The sequence below is a fragment of the Neolamprologus brichardi genome, chromosome 16 (assembly GCF_056152115.1).
Source record: "Neolamprologus brichardi isolate AB-2024 chromosome 16, ASM5615211v1, whole genome shotgun sequence".
NCBI classification, from domain to species: Eukaryota; Metazoa; Chordata; class Actinopteri; order Cichliformes; family Cichlidae; genus Neolamprologus; species Neolamprologus brichardi.
This window is the reverse complement of record NC_142119.1, coordinates 23739080-23756458: the sequence shown is the minus strand read 5'-3', so window position 1 is coordinate 23756458 and position 17379 is coordinate 23739080. Positions and strand designations below refer to the sequence as shown.

Below are 17379 nucleotides of genomic sequence, written 5' to 3'. Positions count from 1 at the left end.
ATTTACCATGTAGCAATTTAAACGGTGAAGTCTTACCTTTAACTAACAATTTCAGCTTTTAGCTATCAGTTTATGAATTGCTAAGCTAAAGAGCTAAATGTATTAATGTAATTTCATCCCATCCTTCAATTGCTTATTCACGTCCTTTCAGGTTTCCAGTTACATTTGTTTGCTAATATTACAGCAAAACCTTCCAGCAGTTGCCATTTAGCTAACACCGTTAGCCATTCGTTTTGTAAGCTATTTTACCATTAAAAATAACTGTATTGATTTTTGCTGTCAGTTTCTACGCCTTATACATTACTTTAACTTCATTGTTAACTTTTCTGTTCATACCTCTTCAAGTCCGCTCAGTCACAGTTAAGCTAATCTTTGGCTAACTCCCTGTGCCGTAGTTATTTGTTAGCCCTGGATGGGAGTCACTGCTGATAGCAGTGTATCCTCCCCTCAAAGAGTACAGGACAGAAGGGACACTGTGCAGTGATGGCTTGACTGAGAAAGCTTTCTTGGTCAGTGATGCCATCTGCAGGCCACAGCCAACAGAGCCATAAATTGCACATCTTTTTACCTACTGAAAATCACCCCTGCCTCTGTACTTTAAGGAAAAAATACACAGACCTCGCAACAATCCGAGTTTGAGTATGTTTTTTTTTTTTTATTGCTTTCATTTCCAAAGAGCTCTCTGCTGTCTGGAAAAAACGCTGCAATTCTAGGCAGAACTGAGGTTTTCCATCTCATATACTTCACTGCAAAACCCTGTCAAATGCATATTTCCATTCATTCAGACCCATAAACAGATCTGTGTTTATATGGGGAGGCAGCCTAGTTTTGTGAGGGCAACGTCGCTTGGAACTGAAAGTTTCTGTTTTGTTTTGCACATAATCCTTAAAGCTTTCAATTACACTCGCCATCATAACGCAGCGATTATGAGCACATCTCACATTTTCTCACACAACTGAATGGGAACTTCAGAGTTAATTTATATATATGCATATATATATATAAAAAAGCAAAACTCTGTGATTGGAATCATACAACAAATTTCAGCAAATAGAACATTTACTTCACTTAAAACGGCATCAGTGGTGATGGCAGCCACCCCAGGCCACAATGTCGAGGTTTACGTCAATAATACGACAAAATAATTTCATTTCCTTCTTTTTGTGCTGGGCCAAGTGTGATCAGAGCATCAGCTGTTAAAGGGTGACCGTTTTCCGTAGAATGAACACGTAGACAAAATGTTTATGACAATGCAGTGAGAGTTTAACCATCTAAGAAAGAATACTGAATATCTAGTATCAATGTGTTCCTGCATTTAAAAACAACCGATGACAAACATGTCAAACCAGAAATAGAGGAAGTGGTTCAGACCATTAGAAAACAGTATAAAATGACATCCTTAAAAAGAGGTTTCAGAGTTGAGAGTAAAAATGCCAAAAATGCAGTCTCTGATGCAGTCTAAACCAGCGGACATGTCACCATTAAAGCATTAAAAAGCACCAAATGTGCATGGACACATGTACAAATGTCCCAGATATGCGTAGAAAAGAAAAGCAAAGAGTCCGGAGTGGGACAGGACGGGCGGATGCCACCCGAAGGAGAAAGGGTATGGAAACTAGGTGAGCCAACTCATTAAGCGCGGGTCTCTTTGCCGTTCAGACCACGAGCTCGACTTGAGGGGACAGTAGCGCTGCGGATGACCTCCATCCACCTAAAGGGCAGAGAAAGGGCTTTTTAATCAGTCCTTGAAACATCGAGGATGAAAGAACACTTTTAAAAGATGACATATTTGGTACCTCTCGAATGTGTATTCACTCTCTGATCGAAAGTAGTAGACGTGGGACTTGAAATGCAGCTTGAAGACATAGTCCTTGTGGATGTTTTCGGACTCAGAGGGGACGGTGACTGAGTAACCGAGCAGTGGAAGGCTGGCCAATGGGTAATCATCCTAGAGAGGGAGGAAAACAAAAGTGATTTAAATAATTTGGATTATATCCTGTAAATAATTTCAAAAGGAATCACCAGACTGAGTAACAGACATCAAAAATGTAGATGGGGCAAAATATGACACAATCCCTTCCATAATAATGCAATCATGTCATCCCTCTGGTGGTTTCCCAGAGGGATCCAATGAGGCTTGCTGTGAGAAAATACTGAAGAACAAATGAGTAATTAATCATATACACAAAGGAAAAGCTTAGATTTTTATAGAACTCTGCTTTAAATCCACGTGGGCCTGGCATTTCATTATTTAGTATCAAAAACAATGCTATACTTTTTGTTTTTTATACCCTTTTTGCTGAAAGTGCACATTTTGTAAAGATCCGAGAAGCACATGGCTGTTCGTGTAAAGCAAACAGATTTGACAGCTAGTCTAAACTTGGGTGAATCGAGTGTTCTAGTTTCTGAACTACTGCAGCTTTAGCTTTGGTGTAAGTGTGGTTTTGGCATCTTCATTCGCTTGTATGGTCTGTTAAATGGGCTGGTCCTTCTGTAGTGCTTGTCTGCTCTACTTGAGCAGAAAACATGTGTCTGATGTCTCATCCACCCATTCACACAAGCACTTTTTTCTACACCTAAGTGCTTTCTATAAATCTGTTTATAAAGATAAAGGGGGACTGTGGTTTTGAGGTTGTGGCCCCGCAAATTGTGGAACCCAAAACTTAGGAACCACCTGTTCAGGCTTGCTCCTACTTAGCTTTATGTAGTTATACTATTTTAATTGTTGCATCTTATTCTTTGTGAATTTTTGGTTCGGTTACATGCATTTATAGTTCGATGCCTGGCTGCTACAGCCCGCCCTCAGGTATCACCGAAGCCGTCCACATGAGATATTTTTAAATTATTTTCTCGGCTGCTTTCTGGAATAAAACATTCTAGCAGCAGCCAGTAGATAGATCTATGGTGTCAATTTTAAATACCTAGCAACATCCTTATCAAATTATTGCATTCACAAGATTTTCAGAAATCTTGACCTCTAACCTTGAGGTTGAGGTCACTGGGGTTGAATTCCTCTGAGAGTTTCAGCAGACACACCTATGGTATCAATTTTAAAATCCTAGCAACATCCTTATCAAATTATTCCTCCGAGAGTTTTAGCAGACACACCTATGGTATCAATTTGAAAGTCCTACGTGTTGTCACCCGCCCGCCCGGCAGGGTAACGACAATACCCGATCAACGACACAACGCTGAGGGATAGTAATGGAAAAGCTCCACTGCTGTCTTTCACCTTTACTGGAAGGTGCACAAGTCTCCATTGCAGAGCATTGACAGCATATTTTACAAGTCTTTTCAACTCAAACATGTGCAGCACATTTAATTTGCTTGCAACTGTTCCATAAATTTTGGTCTTCCACATAATTTGTGCTAACTTCACGAGCCTTTAATACACAGAGGTTGTGTTAGTTTTTATAAAGTTTAGGAGTGGCATTATTTTTCTTTAAATTCACAGTATGAAATACTGCATGGGAAAACGCATTTACCTCAAATACGGCACACAGATTCGATATTTCACACCGAGATGTGATGCTTTCAAGACCAGTCGAGGGAGCGCACCACCATCCTCACAGTCAAACAACAGGACTTTGAGAACGTGTGCTCCTTACCTGGTGAGACTTGTAGAAAAACAGGCTGAAGTTGGTGAAGACAACCCAGAGCTTCTGCCAGCCGTTGCTGTTTTTGAACTTCCTTAGTAAGTTTCCTGATAGCTGATTCTACAAAGAGAAAAACAAGCTTGATTCTGACGCTTTAAAAGCCATCCATATCTCACTGTTAGTGCAACACTCGTGAAATTTAACTTCTATCTGCACTTTGAACTTTCAAACATGCGATCAAGCTACTTTGTCTACTTTTCTAAAGAGGCTTCATTTTACTAGGCATAGCTTCCAACATGATCTGATGTCGTCGTGTTGGTGCTGTTCTCAGATCAACAAAACTAATCTTGCCTCAGGTTCAACATTGCAAGTGACCAATCACATTGTACTCTCGTCATAGCTTTGCGATGTGAAAACACCACAAACCACATCGTAACGCTAACCCCATAACCTTAACCCCCAACCATGGGCAGGTCTTTTCCAAATCGCAGTGCTATGACATCATAAAAATGCGATTGGTCAGATGCAATGTTGATCCTGGACAAACACCAACACGAGGAAATCAGATATACTAAAATTTCCCGCCCTAATCTGACACACACAGTGTGTTCAAATTCGTTCATTTAAATGAATTAGACATACTCAAATAATGATTAAACACACTGAAGCCTGCATAATTATTCCTCCTCTTCACACTGACCATTAACAGACAGTCTGTTCCCATTTTGCCTGTAGTATGTAAGAGCGAAGGTACGAATTTTAGATTCAGTGCAGAAATATACCCCAAATTTGAAGCTTCTACAGTCTGAAATCTTCAGATTAAATCGATATTTCCCATTTTTCCAGGAAAAAGAAAATTGTGTTTTAAAAAAAGCCAGCAATTCTCACCAAATATTAACTATAAAAAAAGAAGATTCACTCCATATTTTCTTCAGGTCGTCCACACCTGCTCTACAATCCCGCAGAGTATGACCGTGTTTCTTCATGAAGTTGTATTACAGTGAATGTAACACAAGGACACTAGAAAAAGTCTTTTTTTAAAATCTAGCTGTGACATGCACTGAACTTCATAAGGACTGTGGATTAATTACCATTAAAATCACTGGCAGTAAGAACAGGAGGAATTTTATCAGAAAGGAAAAATTGTTGAACCTGTGTGTTTTTTTTGGAAGTGTGACAGACTTACTTTGGGAACCAAGCCTTGAAAACACATCCAACATATACAAGAGAAGATATTTTAACACTAAAGACACAAAAACTGATTCTTAAGAGCCATTTTGTGTCTAAACTTTCTAAGACTTGTGGGTACTACATAAACTTTCTATTTAACCTCAGCATGTCTAGTTGGGAATCACTGGTTTAAAAGAATAACTATAAGGCAGGAAGGAAAAATCACAGTTTTGGCCCCTCTGCAATAAATTATGCTTAATTAAAGTCTTTAATAGTGGTGTTAATACCATAAATTTCACTATGTCGCTATGAGGTATTGCTACAACTTTCATTTCAATTCCCTCTCTACAGTTCAAATAAAACATAAAAAAGGGCCTCTCCTGTCTGCCTGGCTCCTTTACCTCTAGACTCCTGCAGGATTCACTAAAGGAGAGGCTCTGAACACGATACCAGCAGATAACAGACAGAGGCACTGGTCCCTGGCCACTCGGGGGCCCCACCAGGGGGGTCTTATTCTCACTGACTGGACTAGGCTCCTCTATCACGGAGGAATGCACAGACGTATGGGGGAAAGAAAGACAGACAGACAGAGAGAGAGAAAAAAACAGACAGGGAGGGAAAGAGGGACAGAAACACAGAGACTGAGTAGGTGAAACACAGGCATGCAGTGGCAGGGGTTAACACTCAGGCCGACGGTGTGTCCAGGCAAGGCTGTGAAGAGGACATTGTTACAACTACAGAGGAAGAGCAGAACTAGATCAGGACACAGCTGGGTTGTAGGAAGGCTACATCCCAAAACAGGATCCGTTCTGTTAATGCGAATGAGGACGTTTAGCACATCTACGTACTGCTCTCTCTCTCTATTTATAGACGGTCAGAGTTGCCGGGAAGAGAAGAAAAAGGACAAAACAACTCAGGAAAGCCACAGTTTGGAGTTTAGATCAGGACGTCACATTGGCTACTGCCAAAAGAAGGAAACGTGAGAACAGTAACCTCCTCGAGGCTGTAAATGAAGTAATCAAACAGTAACTCGTAAAAATAATTCAATGAATAAAAACTCCCCATACACAAAAGATCAGAAGCAGATCGGTTTAAAAGCACTGTGTGGAGGATTTGTTGACTAGCAGTGGTACAGCTGAGCCATGTTTTCACAAACACTGACTGGTCCATGGAGTTTGCTTTGATGCAAATGCATGAGGAACCTTATGCATAAGGGTAGCGTCACATCACATCCTGTCACTGGTCTCACACCATTCCATCGACAGACAGCTGTTTGCGTGAATTCTACGGAAGAGGATTAGGGCCACTGGAAAAAAACACAAAAAGGGGGCACATCTTTTTTTTTCTTTTCCAGAATTCTGAAAAAAAAAAGTCAGAATTCTGACTTTTTCATCAGAATTATTTTTTCTCAGAATTCTGAGAAAAAAGTCAGAATTCTGAGAAAAAAAAGTCAGAATTCTGAGATTAAAGTCAGAATAATGACTTTTTTTCTCAGAATTCCGGAAAAGAGGAAAAAAAACAGACTTGTTTCTGATTTAATAATAAATGTTGTGACATTTAAAAAAGAGTGACCCTTGCCAATCTTGTTTAAAAACAAAAAAAGCAACATTCTGCATTAATGCTCCAGCTGAATTAGTAGTTAAGGGGATATAGTAACCTGTTGAGCAGCTTAAGGGGGATACTGTTCCCACTGAGAGATCATCAAAGTGAATTCAGATACAGCACACACTCAGAAACAGAGAAAGAAAACAGCGGGGCAGGAGGAGGGGGCAGGTCTGAGGTGGGCTGATACCTCTACGGCTATGCTAAAGTCCACCATTGACACGCTGGTGTTCCTGTGCCAGCACACGTGCACCATGGTGTTACCACGGTGAGGCGTGGGCTTCTCCAATGACACGTGGGGAGCTGTCATGTCGTCCTCGGACTCTGCCTCCACCGAGGAGTCCTCTGGGCATTCTGGGAAAGTCAGGAGGTTGTTACTGCTAGACAATGAGCAGGATGATGAAAGAGGGGGAGGGAGAGGCGCTAAAACACAGACAGCGTCAGACCAATCAAAAATCAGCATGTATCTGGGAATTGACATGGTGCGTCTCTTAACAGTTAACACTGCTTTATCACAAAGTCAAGCTTCTCACATTCAGCTGTGTGGCTTCGTACTAACTTACTGTTGTCTGTCAGGCTGCTGGTCAGCAGCTCAGATGAGGGCCCGTTGCTGGTTTTTGCCATTTCTATCGCCATCTTTACGTCCTCCATCCACTTCTCCATCTCTACCAAAGAACTGGAGGAAAAAAAACACACAAATGGACAGAATGCTGAACAAAACAAGCACAAAGAGTCACAGCAGGGTGGGCCCGGTGGTCAGAAATAGTCTGGTTAGCCCAGCCAAATGTTCCTCTTAAATAACAGTAAAACATGAACCATCTGTTTATTGAGGCAAAGCGAATCAGTTAAACATCTGAGGGCGGGAAAAGCATGAGAGCGCACTACACCTCAACTGAACTCACGTTGTTGTTGACTGCATGCTTTATGAATTGATTTTATTTTTATCTTCCAAGTATACTTTCTTATACTGTTGGCTTATTTTTATTTGATTTAACAAAAAGAAGAAATGTGCAGATGAGTTTTTCGTAGCCTTTCTGAGTAACCTGCCATACTCCTCTCAGGGGGCAACATCCCTCTGTTAGAGGGTAAAGCAACAGACTCTGTGTAGCCAAAGAGGCTAAAAGGGAAAAGACTGCAAATCCCAATTTTATGAGCTCACTGTAACTAAAAGTAGATGCTTTTAAAGATATAACTCAAAAGCAGATAAAATATTTTTAAAAACCTGCCACTTTAGGTTCAAGGTGCAAGGTGTTTGCTGGCAATCGTACCTAGCTGCTACTACTACGGACTGCCGTTGCCCAACCAACGTGAAGGCATGAGGTACACCCCACTCATCCTCACTCTCTCTGATCTGGAAGAAGAACACAGAGACACAAAAAGACATTAGAGAGCTGCAGTATCTAGGACAGCAAAGACCAAAATAGGCAGAAAAGGAGGGAAGGCGGGAGGGCGGATGAAAAGGAAGCGAGAGAGAAGCAAACGTGTTGCTGTCTTGAAAATATGTATGTATGTGTGTGTGTGTTCCTGTCTACCTATCTTTGTGAGGCCCGAAATCTGCATTCTACCATACTTGTGAGAACCAACAGTCACTTGTGAGGACAAACACGGGTCCTCACAAATTTGAAGGCCTTTTTGAGGCTCAAAATGTGGTTTTGGTGTCAAGGTTACAATTAGGTTATGGTTAGGTATTAGGGTAAGGGTTAGGGTTAGGCATTCATTTTTAATGGTTAGGGTTAGGGTAAGGCGCTAGGGAAACCACTATGTCAATGAAGGTCCTCACTAAGATAGCTGAACGAGCTTGTGTGTGTGTGTGTGTGCTAGAGTGGGGGCAGATGTTCTCTAGTAATGACAAACTGGTGACAGCCGCTCCAACGCCCTGTGTTTTTCTGCGAGACAACGGCACTTACTGTCATGCCATGGAGCGGCAGCTGCCCATGCACTTTGAACTGATTCGTCGCCGTCATCCCTCGACTTGTGTATAAAATGACGTCATTAAACTATTGCAAAAGAGGCAGAGGAGGATGCGTTAGTTAAAAATCCTAAGAACAAATGAACAACTCAGTGGCATTAAAAACCAAAACTTAACACTGATATCCTGCACACACAAACGCTTCTTTTCATGCTTATGCAACCAAATCAAATACTCGTGTAAAACACTAAGGCCGCCAAAGTTCAAAGCAACATGTGCTACGTTCCCCTGTGTGAACCTTTGCGGTTGCACTAAATCTGCCAACACCATCTCAGTAATGCATAGCCAGGCAGGATAAAAGCATGATTATCATTTCTGCTGAGATCAGTCAGCTAAATAATTCGATTAGTGATATGAGGTGAAGAAAGTGGGACGTTACCAGGAAAAACATTCGCTGCTGCAGCCCTTTTCCAGACAGTTTACTGAGGCAGCCCAACCTGATGAACTCCTGAGGAAAGAAATCATTTGTCACAAAATCTAAACAGAAACAAAAAATTAAACAAATCTCTCTCCTGTAGATTTCAAACGCACCCGACCAGGAACAACGAGATTGTCGACGCCGATCAAATCCTTCTTCAGCTCCAGAAGTTTCTGCAAGTTCTCCATCTTGATTAGGCTTCCCTGAAGCTGGTCCACCACCTCAGACACATCAGCTAGAGCAGCTGGACACCAACCAGAGGTAAGAGATCGTTACAGATGCTCCGTTACACCAAAACACTGAAATACGCTTCTGTGAACTGAGTGTAACACCTCTGCAATCCCTGAAGTCCACATGAGTAGCTGGGTAATGTTTGCACAGGCGCTCCAGGATCTGCTTGTAGTGAATGAGGCGGTGCAAAGGCCGCAGAATAAAGACGTTGAGGGGAATGTAGCAGACCTTTTGCAGCTCAAAGTCTCTGCAGAGACCCTCCAACCTTCGGGACGCCTTGCACACCTTCTCAAGCTCCAGCAGGATTTCAGACTGCTTGCTCAGGTTTGCTGTCAGGGGCTGCAGGTATGACTTGTTATCCACGAACAGTCGTGATTTTCTCTAATTAAACACGTATAGAAGTTTAACAAAAAGTCACAGCTCACCTTCAAACCCTGAAGGTTCTTCAACAGGACATCTCCAATGCGCTGGTAGTCTCCCTTAATGTGTGCATTAGAGCGTCCTTCCCTTAAAAGAGAAAGACAGCAGTCCCTTTTAAGCAATGACTCCTAATCAGTGGTTACTGTTGGAGCTTATTTCCAGTTTAGCTTGCAAAATCTTCTTTAAAATATATGAAGAATTGTGTCGCTTTATGATGGTTCTGAAAATAAAGCTTTCTTAAAAAACTATTTCTATAACCTTTTTGTGTAATTTCCTAAATGTTCTTGCATATTCATGTGTGTTTGCTGCTCTGCTCATGTGTAAATTTTCATTTGCTGTACTTGTTGCCAACTTTTCTTTTCTTTTTTTATTCATTGATTTATTTTCCTGTGTAAAGCTTTTTGTAATATCTGCCTCGCTTTGAGCTACATGAATAAATATTATTATTATCGTCGTGGACAACATGAAAGCACTTTAATCTCACTGACTATTCAGTCACACTGCGTGCAAGAAAAATTCCAATGAAGTTGGAATGGACGCGTTTAACTTTAAGAAACACCAGCAGGTGTCTCCCTTGAGCATCAGATTCCCCATGCAGGATTCATGAGGAATGGGGCTGCCATTACTGGACTTGGTCAGACTAGTTATTAATTTAATGTTAACATTTTAGCAGGGATTTTAGGGGGAATATCTCACTCTGTAAAATGCATCCTACTGCTCTTAAGAAAGACGACTATCTCATCATGTTCTTAACAACCAAGGTCCATATCAAGTACAGTATTTGAATATGCAAAGCTGCAAAAAAGGAAAGACAAATGTAGGGGTGGATAATTTGCATATGCATTTGAATGTGGTTCTTATCAGCCTAGTAAAGCACACTATCACTTTCTGCTTTAATTTGGAGCTCTAATGAGTGTGACTAGGCCATAAATTTTAACAGCTTTATGCGTCACTTTCTCCGTGTCTGTGAAAAAGTCAGTGTGTACTAGATAAAGCACAATCATTAAGGAGATCAGAGGGCATACGCCCACAAGCCAGAATAAAGGCAGGCTGTGGTGCAGCATGACTGTTGCTATGGAGATTCTAGCTCCTTGGGTCATCTAAAGGGACCGGACCGCCCTCTTGGGCTAAATGCCAGCAAAAGTCATTAAAAATGGGGGAGGAAGTTGTTTTAAATTGAACCGTAACCCCCGACACATCACCAAGCTTGTTCCTGACCCTGCGGGAAATATCTGGAAGTGAAATGAGCCTCACCACAGTGCCAGCCTCTGCTCCACCTCCCTGAGAAAACCTGTGTGGAACTTGTGCAGAGGCTCAAAGGTGGAGAAGATGGCGTCCTTCAGGGAGTCCGGAGTTGCCTCATCTTGTCCCACGGCACTCTGAAAAGACTGGTATCACGGATACATGCATACAGTGATCTTTCAAGCCATTTAACGAGGGAAATACAGTTTAATCATAAAATCCTCAGTTCACTAACAAAACCAGGTTTTTGAGTGGTTTTTTTTCATTGTGCAGATGGCAGCGCTTGTCTACTTGTGACAAGCAGGTCATGCTTGTGCCATCATAACAGGATGTTTACAGATGGTGTTTAAACTCTATTAGAACTTCCTGGTATCAGGATATAATGCTGATTGTGGGTGAATATTTAATTTTGGCCTATATAAGAAATAAAATACTTGATTTATATGAACTACAGTACTGTGCAAAAGTCTTGAGCCACCCATCATTTTATTATATTTTGCTTCCAAGGGGCCAGATTTTTCTTGTGTTTTTAAAAAGTGGTCTTCAGCAATAGTTTTTCATTGGCTGTTTTTTCACTCATTTCTCACTCATAACTCCAGTCGTTGTACCACTCATGTTAGGATGTAAAGAGGAGCTGAACTGGTGATTCTGGTTGTGTGTCTCTATGACAGGCTGGCGACCTGTCCACGGTGCAGCCAGCATCCAAAGAAGAGCTTTGCATGTCCTTGAAGAAACTTGGAAAACTACTCCTGAAGACTATTTAAAGAAATTAAAAGAATGTTTGCCTAAGAGAATTTAGGATGTATTGAAGAATAAGATACCAAATACTGACTTTCAAGCTTGTTAGAATTAAACAATCACCTTTCATACTGTATTTCCATATATGTTTACATATGTTTCAATAAATCACAGCAACTATTTCACATTTTTCTAGAAAAATATGAAGAAACGAAGGGTAACTCAAGACCTTTGCACATTTATGTATGATACCAAGGGTTACCAAGAGATCTCCACAGCGATTTTCTTCTGAGAAGAAGAGATAAAGTGAACAGGTAATGAAAAGCCTTTTGCCTCCTTTCAAATCCCTTAATTAGCTGAGGATGAATCGAAGAATCAATAGCCGACCATTCTTAACGCTGTTGTTTCATTAACTCAGAGAGAAGCCTTATGTTTATGTTTTGTGTTTGTGGACACTGAACAGAAAACAGCTTTATTTAGTTGACGTGATGGGAAAAGGAAGTGGGTTTTAGGAAAAGTGAGCGCTGGAAACGAGGCGCCAGCTGTTGTTCAGATGACTTCACCCTTAACAGCAGCGGCACCAACCAGAGCGAGGGAGCACACATACACATGCAGCAGAATAAAAGAACGAGGGCACAAGCCCACCCAAAATATTTATGAGATGTGTGAAAGACTCCTCTGAAAACTGCAAACCGAGAAAAGCTGCGGCTTTTGAACCTGCCAGTGTAAAAGGAGAGGCGAATCAAACAACGGCAACGCTTCAGTCCAGCCTCATAAGGACATCCTCCTTGATTGCATGTGAAGGAGCGGTACCACACATTTAATATCCTGTTTGTACCCAGCAATTAAATCTACAGGAGCAGGCTGAAGCAGTGAGTCACAGGCAGAGAGCGCATGCGGCTAAATCCATCTATCTCTTTAAACACAAACACAGTTTAGTATTCACAGCCTTGAACAAGGGAGATAAATGCATTTCGGAGAACGAGCGTGGGGAATGAATAAAAAATGAAATCGCATCTGCCAAAATATTCCTGTGTCACTGCCTGACTCTATGTTTTGGCGGGTGCTCTGCGATGGAGCAGCTAACCGGAATAATCAATGTTTTCCCCCCAGAGGACAAGCGCAGGAGAAAACAAACAGGAGAGCGTTGGCTTGGCGAGCGACTTGGCCCATCTTACCACGGTCACCACCTCGAGGTCCTTCACATACGTCCGTTCTGTTGTCAGCAGCTCCTTGGCGATGAAGTAGGCTCGATCTGTTGGGAACCTCTGCAAGGGCATCACAAACGGGGTGTGCGTGAACAACACAAACAGTGTTTGGTGCAATCAGCTCCACAAATGTCTAACAGTAACTTTATTCAGGACAGATAATCTGAGTCCACTTCTATTTTGAGTAGCAACTTTATTTAAAAAAAATCTTTACAATGACACAACAAGGCAATATATTAAAGTGGCTCTTGGTTACAAACCTTCCTTCGAACCTCGTCTTCATCATCAGTGCGAACACTGCAGGCGTCGTTGAGCAACGGGCTGGTGAGCGGGGAAGGCAGTCGGCCGTCGGGACTGTGACTGCACAGCTCCAGCGACTTCTGACCGTTGACCATCCCGTGGGAGTGTCCAGAGGACGCGGACAGGTGAGGACTGTTGGAAACCACACCTGCACGGAGCCATGGGTGACCATAATGAGATGAGAAAACGATGCACGATAAAGTTAGGCAGCTCTGAGAGCATTTGCATTTGCCTACTTTAAGCCGCAGACGGGTTGAGTTTTGCAGAAATTAAATAGTAAGAACAATTTTAATGACCAAATTGTTAGAATTTCTGAAGCAAACATGAGGTTTCTTTGCTTTTCTCTGTATTACATTGTTATAAAGCATTTGGGAGTTTTTTTCTTCCCCAAACTGATTAAATGACACATTAGGAACAAGCTGAAGTGTGTGATGACATTTTTCGCCATGTTCTGACATTTGTTGAATACACAGCTGATAAATTGAGAATGTAATCAACAGATTATTTAATAGTGAAAATAATCTGTAGTTTCTGCTCCACAGAAATGTCATCTTCGTCAGATGCCGTGGTGGCATTTGGCTAATAATTAAACTCCAGCATTCGATTCATTATCCTACACTGCACACTTTACCTAATAGACACCTTTGCAAGCTAAACCAAACTGTTTCCATCATTCCATCTGAGGTCTGCCTACAGAAAATATAGAGTCAGCCGTGACTCACTCAACATTCCAGACAACGTCTTCATACCACATCAATCAATACGCAAGCTGAGACAAATACTGCAGGGTGATCGAGAAGAACGGCTTACTTAGTGTCATCCATTCTGACAGCGTTCACTCAGCTTACTTACTATGTTCCGGCAGCAACTTGCTCACCTCTCTCTGGCGACTTCTGGTGTGTTGGCACGAATGCAACAGCTATAACAAGAACGCAGGGCAGTGCAGCTGGTGGCTGCAGTTAGCTCAATGCACAAGTACAGCTGAGGGGAGGCGTGACTCAGGCAAATACACACATCTAGAGGAATGCTACAAAGGAGACGGAAAGGTTCTAACATCTACAGTGGGGACCAGACTCCAGAAAATACACCGACTTCAATGGCTTAAAAAGAAGGATTTGGAAAAAATATCATTTTAACGTCTTTATTGACTCCGCTGAACACATATAGTTCAAAATTGTGTGAAAAGCAGCATAGAAAAGGCCCAGTGAACATCTACAAGAACACCGTGAGTGAATGAATGCAAGACAGAAGACAGATGTGGAAAAAGTGGGGATAAATGCATTCATGCTTCTAGGCCTGTAATAGTAAATGGCTTTATGAATATTTTAGTAAACTGCTTTTTGTTTTCACTCTGTTACTGCTGAGTCGAGAAACGTGTTAATGACAAATGGGTTAATTTAGAAATTCATAAATTATATAATTTATAACATAAACACAAATCAATTTCACATTAGGTTTAATTAAATAAATTACACAATAAGTAAAAAATACTGTACATTTCAGCTCTTTGTAAATGAGCTTGCTGCGATTTCTTACAGTCTAATTTAATGTAAATGTAAATATCTTACTATATATAAAGTACTGAAATGACAGTAATAGCACAGTATATTACAGTACATACAGTAGAGTGCATGCAGAGAGCAGCCAGAGCAGAACAGCAGGACCTGAGCCATACCACAAATCTGGTTTATCACAGCATGCATTGCAAACAAATCATCAAGGACACCAGTGGGTGAGAACAAACACAAGCCTGGCCCACACTGCAGTGATCCAGTAACTCCCAAATCTACATTATCTTAACACCATCTCTTAAATTCCAGCGCTAATTTTGATTTATTATGGATGGATAGACTTCAGTAGGTATTGATAGAAGTGTAAAACCATCATATCTCACTTTTGATATGCCTCTTAATGTCAGCGCTAAAGACTTTCTGGGGGGCAACCGCTGAAGCAGTTGACATGATGGATGAGCAAAGACACTCTGTGCTTTGAGGTGCTGCCCTTAAACTGCCATTCACACATACAGTAACGCACGCATTCACCGATACGAAAACCCGCACATTCCCAGGCTCCTGTCATCTACAACCTCGTTATCTGGATCATTGCAGAAAAGGGAACCCAGAGGCTGGTAATCTTGTTTTCTTGTTTTTTTTCCTCAACCACACATTATGAGTTACAGAAAAGATAGACATGCATTCAAAGTTAGAAAAAGAAAAACTTACAAGATCAAACAGTTTCATGCTGACAGACAGGGACAGAGAAAAATAAAGAAATTAAACTGAGAAACAAAAAATGTAAAATAAAGCTCAACAGCTTGTTAAACAGAATACACAGAGACAAGCATGAAGACAGGGGTGCAAAAGAAAGTTAAAAAAGGAGACTGGAAATAAAAGTTAGGAAGACTGCAGCTCGGTGATGCCAAATTACCGCCAGAGATACTTGAACGCAAGTCAAGAGCAGACTGGGAATGTCAACACTGGGCATGAAAAGCCACAAACTGTTGTGGAGTGACCAAACTGTAACACTGCAACACACATGTGCTTTTAGATCTATCAGATGAAGCCACTGCCAGTCCCTTGAAGCTAGTACTCATGCAAATTTTGTGATCTCGTAACTCTCAAAACATCTGTGAACAAGAGAGCGCAACTCCCCCCACAGGGCAAGGGCTACACTAAAACTCTGATACTTTACGATGTTTTTATGACAACATGCTGATGTCAGATTGTTTTTTTTCAAGGTCAACTTTAACCTTGCGTGCTAAAACCGCTTAGGTACTCATGTCCCCCAAGTGAAGTTTGAAGACGATCCATAAAATTGTCGGTAATATATAACTTTTACTAATTTTCACATTGGATGTGACCTTAATTTTGACCCGATTTTCACCAACATGAAATCAACTCCAGCTGTTATTGATATCTACCATCACACAAAATTTTGAAAATTATAATTTGATAGCTGTGGACGCTAGACTGATTGCAAACAGATACACACTCCCTCCCTTTGGCGGGACATTTAAACATGACAGCTAAATCATAAAGTTTGCTTCAAGTTAATGAGTTGAGGTACTGCATATGGATCAGCATCACTTCAGACCAGAACTTCTCACAACAATCAAATAGTAGGTGCTGCATTAAGAGTAAAAAAAGAAAGGTAAATGTACAGAAGTTAACAGTTACTACTACCTCAATGACACATCAACAGACCAAGCACAAAGTGTCTTATGCAGAAACCTTTAAAAAATGTAACTAACTTCAAATAGTTAGATGTGTCTATGGACAGCTATGGAACAAAAGGTGGATTTTTCCATAGGGAGTTTTAAGGCATCGTCTGACTTATGAATAAAATCTACAACATTTTTAATCAGCCTCACGTTTTAAACTGTCTGAAAGCCTCTGTACTCTCTGTAGTTTTTAATTAGTAGCCATTGAGTGTAAAATCCTTAAAAGGCACATGTCTATGTCCAAACGGACATGTTAATATAATTAAAGAACAGCGAGGCTGAACATTAAAGCCGCTCCATGAAATGGGTAAGAAAAGCCTGAACAGATACATTCGGCTACGTTTAAAAAGTGCTTCTACTCAGCAGTGCTGTGCTGTGACCACTATGGACTCGGGAGTGTGTGGATGTGAAAAAGCCTCCTGCTTACGTTCTGACCCAGACCCCTATAGCTCTCAGTCGCAGATGGTTTTAAAACTTTTAGCGCACTTAACAGCTGAAAATGTGTCCGATATCCTCATCGCTGAAGGCATGGGAAGCATCCTCATCTGCCTCCTCATCCAGCTGGAGGCTGCCAAAGGAAAACGTGTTTCTTGGTATGGGGGAACTAGAATTAGCCTCCGCTGGGCTACCAAACATCACGGGGCTGCTGCCCCTGTTATTTTCTAACTCCGACTCGCTGGACTCTGAGCCGCTTGTGTTCGGGCCATCGTTCATTTGAACTGCTCCGTACTGTGTGACACCGGTTGTTCTTAATCGTTTCTGCCCCAGACTGGTCCGCGACCTGCCTGGCGCAGTTAGCCCATTGGCCACCATGCGGCGCTCAAGAGCAGCCATGCGTTCAGCCCGAGAGAGGACAGTACGCGATTCTTGCTTTGCAGAGGACGTTCCTTGAACTGCGTCTGCGTCAAAATGGGCTTTGTGGAATTTCTGTGAGCGAGGAGATCGGCCCATGACGGGAGAGCATCTGCCGTCATTAAAGTTAAGTGGAGTGGGACTGTAGCCGTTCTGGTCTATGCGACTGAGGGAAGGTGCGTGATGGAGAATGTCAATCACAGGACTGGCAGTGACACCCCTTGAACCCGTCACAGTGGAAACTGTTATAGGGCTGTTGCTCTGCCTCTCTCGGACACCTATGTCTCCTGTAATGCTATGAACAGGACTTCGGTCAACCGTTTGGCATGACTGCTTGGGAGAATGATCTAGCTCATGACTCATGATGAGCGATGCTCTAGAAGAAGAAGAAGACTCCCTATACATTCTACCCA

General features: G+C 41.7%; 1 protein-coding gene across 2 annotated transcripts in view; it reads right to left on the bottom strand.

Moving 5' to 3' along the window:
* Nucleotides 1–630: 630 nt before the first annotated feature.
* The window catches only part of LOC102786545 (FERM, ARHGEF and pleckstrin domain-containing protein 1), a 56645-nt gene continuing 39896 nt past the window's right edge, over nucleotides 631–17379 (bottom strand). The window contains exons 14-27 of one of the 2 annotated variants that reach the window (XM_006788427.3): nucleotides 12855–13042; nucleotides 12565–12654; nucleotides 10661–10794; nucleotides 9412–9493; nucleotides 9088–9325; nucleotides 8869–8999; nucleotides 8717–8785; nucleotides 8276–8365; nucleotides 7637–7719; nucleotides 6932–7044; nucleotides 6559–6722; nucleotides 3609–3716; nucleotides 1797–1948; nucleotides 631–1711 (exon numbers count right to left, since the gene is read on the bottom strand). In XM_006788427.3, the coding sequence (XP_006788490.2) occupies nucleotides 1633–1711; nucleotides 1797–1948; nucleotides 3609–3716; nucleotides 6559–6722; nucleotides 6932–7044; nucleotides 7637–7719; nucleotides 8276–8365; nucleotides 8717–8785; nucleotides 8869–8999; nucleotides 9088–9325; nucleotides 9412–9493; nucleotides 10661–10794; nucleotides 12565–12654; nucleotides 12855–13042 (1721 nt within the window). In that variant the 3' untranslated portion in view covers nucleotides 631–1632. Of the gene's footprint in view, nucleotides 1712–1796; nucleotides 1949–3608; nucleotides 3717–5167; nucleotides 5305–6558; nucleotides 6723–6931; nucleotides 7045–7636; nucleotides 7720–8275; nucleotides 8366–8716; nucleotides 8786–8868; nucleotides 9000–9087; nucleotides 9326–9411; nucleotides 9494–10660; nucleotides 10795–12564; nucleotides 12655–12854; nucleotides 13043–17379 lie in introns of both variants that reach the window. The other variant, XM_006788429.3, reaches the window with a different exon arrangement.